The following is a 9,130-nucleotide window of genomic DNA, read 5'->3' on the forward strand; positions in this document are numbered from 1 at the left end:
GAGAGAGAGAGAGAACAGGTCAGAGAGAGAGAGAGAGAGAGACAACAGGTCAGAGAGAGAGCGAGAGACTCACCTCCCCCGTCAGGTTTGAGTCCTCCAGCCAGCATCCTGATGAAAGTCGTCTTCCCCGTGCCTGCAGACACACAAACAAACATTCAACACAAAGAAATTCCTCCAACGTCGGTCGTTTCATCGCTTTGGTCCAGAATGAAACGTCTCCACAACCATTAGATGAAGAGGATGAAGATGATGAAGAGGATGAAGCCTAATAATACTCGACGGAGCTCCTCCGGATGATGTTATGAACCAGACAAGACTTCCACAACCAGTACGAAGCAGAAATAAATTGCGTAGAGGTTAACGGTTTCCATCGAGATAAGCCACTCCTCCTCTGAGGCCAGCTAGCTTCATTAAAGGACTACAGGTCTGTAGTTTTTAGTGACATTGAGTGACTTACCGTTCTCTCCCAGCATCACCATGATCTCAGAGTCTGTGAACTCCCCTGCTTTGATGTCCAGGCTGAAGTCGCCCATCGTCTTCGTCATCTCTGGATACTTGAAGAACAAAAGGAGCGAACATGAGAGAAGAGTTTCACAGAAACCTGTGTTTCTATTAACGATACACACGAGGAGGCGAACAGACCTGGTAGTGCCGGAGTCTCTTCACCTCCTCGTCGTTGGCCGTCTCGGCCACCTTGAAGACCAGCGAGGTCTCCCGGAACCTGAGGTTCTCCGTGGGAACGTAACCGTCCAGGAAGATGTTGATACCTGAAGGAACCGAGGGGAACGTTGAGACATTCGATTCATCCTGAGTACCACGTCAGTACAATCCGACGGGTTCTTCTGTAGCCACGAGGTTCTGGTAGTTAACGGCTGTTAGAGTCCAACACTGTGATGAAACACTTTTCAGTTACTGATAATCAGTAATAATCACATAAAAACTGTGTGCCAGGTACAATTGTAATCAATATCAAAATATTTAAATAGACAAGAATATCCTTCCAACACACACACATAAATATATAACATACATAATATGTACACATAGGTATAAATATGTGTGTGGGAACAATATTCTTGTCAATATTTGCACCCCCAGTGTGTGTTGTGTGTTGTCGGTGTGTGTGTGCTGTTGTGTTACCCTCTCTAACACTGAAGGGCATGGTAACGACTCCGTAGGCGCTCGGGACTCCGTAGAGACAACAGATGAAGTCAGAGAGGTAGTCCAACACACTGAGGTCATGTTCCACCACGATGATGTACCTGAGACGCACACATTACACACACATTACACACACTTTGATCCTGACATAATACACACTTAGGATCATAAGCTTAGTCCAAACCTAAAAACGATACTATTATTACGAATACTAACATTAGTACTAATACATTATTATTAACTTTATTCAAAAGAAAAGCAACGTTTCATCACTACTTGTATAAACTGTTGAGTCTATAAGTAAAGTACAATAACTTCACGCGTGTACTAATACCTCGTGGAGTACTCGGAGTATCTCGTTACCTGTCGGGTGTGATGAGCGAGCGGATGGTCATGGCGGCCTTCAGCCTCTGCTTCACGTCCAGGTAACTCGACGGCTCGTCGAACATGAAACTGAAGCAGAAACGAAACGTCGGTCCGCGTGTTGGAGTTAAAGTTACGAGAGAAACGTACGAGCGTCCGTCTGCTCACATGTCGGCTCTCTGGATGCAGACGACGGCGCAGGCGAACCGCTGCAGCTCTCCTCCCGACAGATCCTCCACGTTCCTTTCTCGCAGGTGAGTCAGATCTGCCCGGCAACAACGCGGAAAAACAGCCAATCGCAACACAGAAGGATTAATATGTTAACGATCCTGGTGGTCACATTGTTACAATATTTAAAGAGGAACACATCATGTTCCATTACTTTGTGTTACATTCTAACATATTTAAATTAATGGCCAAGTCGTAAAACAACAACGATTAATCCGGATTTTAATTATTTTGATATCAAATGTTCAATTTAAAAATACAATAAAGAAAAGAAGCTGTATATAAATGAAATAATTATGTGTATGTGTATTTGTAGTATTTAAGTTATAGAAAGGGGTCGGACCTCATCAGTGTTTAATTTATGTTTCCTGTTCATTTGATTGATTATTCTTGTTGTTTTACACGTTCTTCATTGTTTTACTGTCACATGTTGTCTTGTGTTGTTTATCTATTGGAAGGTGTGTGTGTGTCTGAGGGTGTGTGTGTGTGTTACCTAGCTGTTTACAGACGATGGTCTGTGTTTCTGTGTCGTCCTTCCTGGTCAGGATGGACCCGACTGACCCCTACAAGAGGAATTAATGAATTACTTATAAAATAAAATTTAAAAAAACCTCCCATCAGAACGAGAACAAGATCAGCAGAAGAACACATTCTCAGGTTTTGAACTAGAAAGAGTATATTCTTCAGTGATCAGCTGATACATAGTCGTACATGTAGAGCAGTACAAAGTACTTCCCCTCTGAGTAGCGGTACCACACGGTGTACTGGTTTACCTTGACGGTCTTTGGGATCTGGTCCACGTACTGAGGCTTCACGATGGCCCGCAGGTCGTCCTCCAGGATTTTGGTGAAGTAGTTCTGCAGCTCAGAGCCTCTGAAGTAGGTCAAGATCTCCTGCCAGTCCGGAGGGTTCTGGAGCACAAGCACCGCTTATTAACAACCAGAACAATAGTCGGACTCTAACCCGACCAACAGAACCAACGAAGAGTACGAGCCAATCAGAGGCAGAGGGGGGCGGGACATGACTTCCTGTCGTAGGATTCATTATTTACTTTGTTATGGTTATATTTTTTAGGAATTATTTTATTTATTTTGTAATAGACTATACATAATATATATAAATAAAATATATAAATAAAATATGTTATTTATATATATATATATAATATATATTTTATTTAAATATTATGTATATATATATAAATGTATATTAAATATAATATATGTATACATTTTATATCATATAAAAACAAATAATATATATATATATTTTATATCATATAAAACATAATATAAATCTATATAATTATTAATATTATTTTTTTTTAAATGTCATAATCCAATAAGAACATTTAAAAAGTTAAATAAGCTTCTGTATAAATATAGAATTATATGCGATATGTGAGTTTCTATGTTTTTCTTTCAAAACGATGAAATAAACATTCATTTGAAAAGAACTCTTTGTGTGTCGAGGATTTGATCTCGTTGATCTCACACGATGATCGAGACGATTCGTCTGTGGATTGTTTTTATTACAACTACGTTCGTCTGTTTACTTCTGTGATCTCCACACAGACCTGTTGTCACGTAGCATCAGAGTGCGTATGAAGACATCACAGCTCCGTCTTTAACCGTCACAGGACAACAGACATTATCACAAACATGGAGTTTGGAGTCTTTGAACCGACGCATGTTTCCGTTGGTGGTCGGTCAGAAGAGAACAGCAGCAGCTGTGAGCAGCGACACCCAGAACGTTATCTGGTGAGAGCAGCAGCTCCTCCAACACACTCACACACACACACACACACACACACACACTCACATCGAACCGGCCCAGGTTGGGCTTCTGTTTCCCAGCCAGGATCTTCAGGGCCGTGGACTTCCCGATACCGTTGGTGCCGACCAGACCCAGAACCTCACCGGGCCGCGGGATCGGCAGTCTGCACACACACACACACACACACAAACACACACACTTTATATCAAACCATAGCAGCATTAAGGTCTCAGTGAGCTTCAGACTAAGTACTCAGATCTTTTACTTCTTTAACAAGTACGAGTCCTGCATTTGAGATACTACTTAAACAAAAGTAAAAGTACTCGTTAATACTGATGGATAAGTTAAAGAGAAACAATGTAAACAGGCAATCTGGATAAAGAACATAAATGATCGTCTCCGTGCTGCGTTCAACATCGTCCACATTAAAACACTAAACAAGTAAGCGTGACATCATCGTGGGGGAGGAGTTAAAGCGGCGTACCTGTGCAGTTTGAAGGAGTTGGCGCAGTATCTGTGTGTAGTTTCCTTCTCCAGGTTGCTCGGCAGGTTGACGATCGACAAAGCTCCGAACGGACATTTCTACAACGACAGAAGAAAGAGTTCAAACAAACGTATTTCTATTGTTCTGGCGAACAGATCCAGGTGATAAATCCTCCGATTACAGCTTGAACCTCTCGATTAAAGAGCAACAATCACATGTTCTTTACATAATAAAGTCTGAACTGAGACCTCGGGTGTCGTTACCTTGATGCAGATGCCGCAGCCTATACACAGAGACTCTGAGATCCAGGCGATCTTACTCTGTGGAGTCACCTCGATACACAGCTTACCTGCACGCGCGCGCGCACACACACACACACACACACACACACACACACACACACACACACACTGAGTCTACTTCAGGAAACATAAGTCTGTCTGAATAAGGAGACCAGCTGGAGGACTACTCACCCATGCGGACCACCGGGCAGCTCTTCTTGCACTCCTGACGACATTTCTTCGGTTTGCATTTGTCGTGGTTGACGATGGCAATCCTGGTGTTTTTATCCGCCATGACGGACGCTCACTCCTGTGGAGCTGAAGGAGGAGACAGAAGAGGTGATGGTGATTCATGTGAGAAGAGAGGGAGAGCTTCCAGCATGTTCTACCAGTAAACACAGACACATGTACCTGGTTGTAAACAGGTACGAGTGATATTCAGGTAGCAAAGCCAGCAGACAATCTGAACATAGAGGCTCGTGTTCAGGCTGCACAATCAGCAACACATTCAACTCTGAACAAAACCTGCAGAGCCTTTAACAATGGGGCTGCCACAGATCCACCACCAGGGCCCTGAACCAGGATCCACCTGATCCTGATCCACCTCCATGTGATGCTGTTCATCCTTCATGCTGTAACGTGTGTTCATGTCAGGGCCTCGGGAGGGTGAGTCACACCAGACTCCATTTAAAAGTCTGGCCTTTTGTATTCATCGCCTCGCACACTTGAACGTACAAGTCAAGCACGTGACTTACAACCCTTTACGTATTCAGTAGCACGTGCATAAGTATACCATAAATTTGATTATTCTCTTAAAGGGCGGTCGCGAGCACCAACGTGTGGTTTGTCCTTAAATAACCTGCTGATACGTCACTCATTCATAAGCTGAATTCATAACCAGTTCACAACTATTACAATTAACATATTGCATCGTGAGTTTACACGAGTTTATTCATGTTTAAGATCATTACAACGTTTAATTGGTGAATTATTGAACCTAATCTGAAGATCCGTGATCTGCTCTTGTGGGGCCCTTCTGCTGGAAACAGCTGTGTTTAACAACCACACTTTAAATCCATCAATCATCTATAACACACCTGTACACGCAGGTGTGTTAATTAGCGGTTCAAATGTGTAAACTAGAAGCTGTAACGCCCCGTTTAAGTACGAACATTAACGAAGCTAACAAGCTAGCTGTTAAGCTAATAAGCTAGCTGTTAGCTTAGCTACGACGTTAGCAATGGAGGCCCCGCACTCTGACAGCTGCCCGTTCAAATGGCGACAAAACCCCCGATAATAAAGGCACAACACCCGGTCGATACGTTAGGAACTCACCGCTCTTCTGCTCCCGTTGACCGGTCCGAGTAAAGAAACCCGGGAAACAACGCGCAGACACGAACAGATGAGAGTTAAACTTCCACAAGCAACGTGTTCTCTCCTGGAAGCCGGCTGGGAAAAAAGATGGCGGGAGAGGCGTGATCAGAACGCGACCGATGACGTCAGTTTAAAGCGACCCGGACGGAGCCAACGAAGTGGGAGATTTCGAAGTGAATGCAGCAGAAAACAAAACGGATTTGAACGTTGTGTACTTTATCCACCTTTAGACTAACATGTGATGCTTTAACACAACAGATCGGAGACACTTGTAAGTTTTAATAATATTTATGTCGTAAGCTTTAGTTTTACTCGCTTTAGTGGAGGAATAAGAGATACGAGTTGCTAACAGTTAGCCAGAGATCCACAACAAACTCCGTTAAAATATAACGTTTTCTCACACATTGACTTTGAATGCGTTCCAGAAAATAGCGACGAATTATTCTGCTGATAAAATCTTAATCTATTGTTTGATATTCACTGAGCTTCTTGTCTTCAAATACCCGCGATTACATCACCTGCTAATGTAAATAACGTTAAATAATTTGATACGTGTCATTTATGTCCCTTAAAGATGTGTTGATCCTCATAATCTGTTAACTTTGATGATGTCATTGTTTCTAATATTTTAATATGCAGGTAAACGTCAACATGCTGGAAATGTAAAGAGAGTTACTTCAGAAACACCTGAGTGTGTCTGCTTGAAGACAGACAGACAGACAGACAGACAGGTAGACAGACAGGTAGACAGACAGACAGACAGACAGGTAGACAGACAGGTAGACAGACAGACAGACAGACAGACAGACAGACAGGTAGACAGACAGACAGACAGGTAGACAGACAGACAGACAGTTACTTTATTAATCCTGCAGTAATAATACTAAATGAACTAAACAGTGAACTTGTGTTGTTGGCCTCGTCTCCCCGGTTAAAGGTTAAAGATGGCCACCCCGAGTAAGACTCCACCCGGCGCCGACCCGAAGCAGCTGGAGCGGACCGGGACGGTCCGGGAGATCGGGTCCCAGGCGGTGTGGTCCCTGTCCTCCTGTAAACCAGGTCAGCTCACAGACACGTCCGGAGTTATGTGTTGGTCTGAACTCTTTATGATTTATATATAATGTATGTTTATGTTTCACTTTGTTCAGGGTTCGGAGTGGATCAGCTGAGAGACGACAACCTGGAGACGTACTGGCAGTCAGACGGGTCGCAGCCTCACCTCGTCAACATCCAGTTCAGGTAACGCTGGGCATGCTGGGATATCATGGACATGAGCTGTGTTCTCTGTTGATCCTCTCGTCTGTGTTGCTCCTCAGGAGGAGGACCACGGTGAAGATGTTGTGTATTTATGCAGATTATAAATCAGATGAGAGCTACACACCGAGTAAGATCTCAGTGAGAGTCGGAAACAACTTCCACAACCTGCAGGAGATCAGAGTAACAATTATTATTAATACTATTTATTATTCATGTTTATTAATATTACTGTTTACAGACCTAGAGTCATCTGCTTCATCTCACCGTCTTCTTCCTCCTCCTTCTTTCTCTTCCTCCTCCTCCATCTCCTCCTCCTCCATCTCCTCCTCCTCCATCTCCTCCTCCTCTCCCTCTCCTCTTCCTCCTCCTCCTCCTCTCCTCTTCCTCCTCCATCTCCTCCTCCTCTCCTCTTCCTCCTCCTCCTCCTCCCTGCAGCAGTTGGAGATGGTGGAGCCCAGCGGTTGGATTCACATTTCTCTGATGAATCAGGTACGAAATGACTTTAAGTAAATTTACATTCTGTAATAATTATTTGCAGATATTTAGATTCTTTCTTAGAAACCTAAAACATTTGTAAAAATGTTCTGAATAAAATGTATAATTTACATTTATTTATATATGAAGCTGACGCCGATGTGTCCAGATTAAATCTGTGTTTTTCTGACAGGAAGTAGTGGATGAAAGATATTTATCTGATTGTTGGTGTTTTTTTTAGCGGACGAACGAGCCGATCAGCACTTTCATGATCCAGATCGCGGTTCTGGCGAATCACCAGAACGGCAGAGACACTCACATGAGGCAGATCAAAGTGTACACGCCCGTAGAGGAGAGCTCCATCGGGAAGTTCCCACGATGCACCACGGTGGACTTCATGATGTACCGGACCATCAGGTGAACCGGACTCGACCATCGAGTGATCCGGACCTTCAGGTGATCCGGACCATCAGGTGATCCGGACCAGACCGGACTGAACCAGGACCTCCTCTCTGCTCCGGAGAAGACAAAATTACTATAAAAAAAAACCTGGACATATCTCAAGGTTTTTGTTAAATGGCGCTTTTATTTTGAAAATCAGTATTGATGAATTGCATATAGACACATTTAAAGACGTTTTATTGGTCGTGAGGAGTTCAAAGCCAGAAGGACTTCTGAGGAGAAAACTACGTTTTCTAAAGTTTGGTTTCATGTTTTTCTGGATGATTTGTTTATTTGTTTACTTTCGACTGTTTGTGCCTCCGTTAGCCTCCGGACTGTCGTTAGCCTCCGGACTGTCGTTAGCCTATCGTTAGCCTCCGGACTGTCGTTAGCCTATCGTTAGCCTCCGGACTATCGTTAGCCTCCGGACTATCGTTAGCCTATCGTTAGCCTATCGTTAGCCTCCGGACTGTCGTTAGCCTCCGGACTGTTGTTAGCCTCCGGACTATCGTTAGCCTCCGGACTGTCGTTAGCCTCCGGACTATCGTTAGCCTCCGGACTGTCGTTAGCCTCCGGACTATCGTTAGCCTCCGGACTGTCGTTAGCCTCCGGACTGTTGTTAGCCTCCGGACTATCGTTAGCCTCCGGACTGTCGTTAGCCTCCGGACTGTCGTTAGCCTCCGGACTGTCGTTAGCCTCCGGACTATCGTTAGCCTCCGGACTGTCGTTAGCCTCTGTTGTTCATTAAATGTGTTTCAAAGCAACACGGCTCAGAATGAGACTTTCTTCAAAGATAGAAAAGAAGAATAAACGAGGTTCAGAGAGCAGGAAACAGTTGTTTACATGTTTACAAACTAATAAATAAAAGATAGAAATATTTATTCTTATTGTTCAGAATACAACGAATTAAAGAGACAGTAATCAAACACAGACAGGTCCTAAAATAACAAGTCAAATAAATAAATAGTGTCATTTTGCACTATGAGAGTAATTATTGTACGGAAACATAATTATTGCAAGAGAATAAATTTAATTATTGCAATATAATGTAATTTTTGCACTAAATTTATTTAAATGATTGCACTAGAATAAATATGATTGCACGAGTATAAATGTAAAGGCATCAGAGTATTAATACTCTATTCACTAATCAGAGAGAGTAGAGAATAATGAATCAGAACACTGCAGTTCAGCCGTCTGACCGCTAGAGGGAGCCACACACATAAAGTTTATTGAAATACAATTAAAGAGGGCGGGAGGAGGGGGGGGTCAGCACTTAGTGAATTACATT

General features: G+C 43.2%; 2 protein-coding genes across 2 annotated transcripts in view; one reads left to right on the forward strand and one right to left on the reverse strand.

Moving 5' to 3' along the window:
- The window catches only part of abce1 (ATP-binding cassette, sub-family E (OABP), member 1), a 21,451-nt gene extending 15,701 nt beyond the window's left edge, over positions 1-5,750 (reverse strand). Inside the window, exons 1-13 of the mRNA XM_031850924.1 lie at positions 5,629-5,750; positions 4,486-4,611; positions 4,276-4,361; positions 4,013-4,110; positions 3,574-3,691; positions 2,526-2,663; positions 2,246-2,315; positions 1,693-1,789; positions 1,525-1,614; positions 1,141-1,262; positions 643-767; positions 458-554; positions 47-133 (exon numbers count right to left, since the gene is read on the reverse strand). Of these exons, the coding sequence (XP_031706784.1) occupies positions 47-133; positions 458-554; positions 643-767; positions 1,141-1,262; positions 1,525-1,614; positions 1,693-1,789; positions 2,246-2,315; positions 2,526-2,663; positions 3,574-3,691; positions 4,013-4,110; positions 4,276-4,361; positions 4,486-4,588 (1,231 nt within the window). The 5' untranslated portion in view covers positions 4,589-4,611; positions 5,629-5,750. The remainder of the gene's footprint in view (positions 1-46; positions 134-457; positions 555-642; positions 768-1,140; positions 1,263-1,524; positions 1,615-1,692; positions 1,790-2,245; positions 2,316-2,525; positions 2,664-3,573; positions 3,692-4,012; positions 4,111-4,275; positions 4,362-4,485; positions 4,612-5,628) is intronic.
- Positions 5,751-5,814: 64 nt separating this feature from the next.
- On the forward strand, positions 5,815-8,273 carry anapc10 (anaphase promoting complex subunit 10). The gene is made up of 6 exons (XM_031850859.1): positions 5,815-5,938; positions 6,605-6,726; positions 6,816-6,906; positions 6,984-7,104; positions 7,360-7,413; positions 7,640-8,273. The coding sequence occupies exons 2-6, from the start codon at positions 6,612-6,614 to the stop codon at positions 7,817-7,819; spliced, it is 561 nt and encodes a 186-aa protein (XP_031706719.1). The 5' UTR covers positions 5,815-5,938; positions 6,605-6,611; the 3' UTR covers positions 7,820-8,273.
- The last annotated feature ends 857 nt before the right edge of the window (positions 8,274-9,130 follow it).

This window comes from Anarrhichthys ocellatus, unplaced genomic scaffold (assembly GCF_004355925.1).
Source record: "Anarrhichthys ocellatus isolate YVR2014 unplaced genomic scaffold, GSC_Weel_1.0 scaffold11, whole genome shotgun sequence".
NCBI lineage: Eukaryota > Metazoa > Chordata > Actinopteri > Perciformes > Anarhichadidae > Anarrhichthys > Anarrhichthys ocellatus.

Bases quoted from the DNA above. Each gene is read 5' to 3' on its own strand.
- anapc10 (XM_031850859.1), top strand. From the start codon at position 6,612: ATGGCCACCCCGAGTAAGACTCCACCCGGCGCCGACCCGAAGCAGCTG. The intron at 6,727-6,815 runs GTCAGCTCACAG...CACTTTGTTCAG, and splicing joins CCTGTCCTCCTGTAAACCAG to GGTTCGGAGTGGATCAGCTG. The intron at 7,414-7,639 runs GTACGAAATGAC...TGTTTTTTTTAG, and splicing joins ACATTTCTCTGATGAATCAG to CGGACGAACGAGCCGATCAG.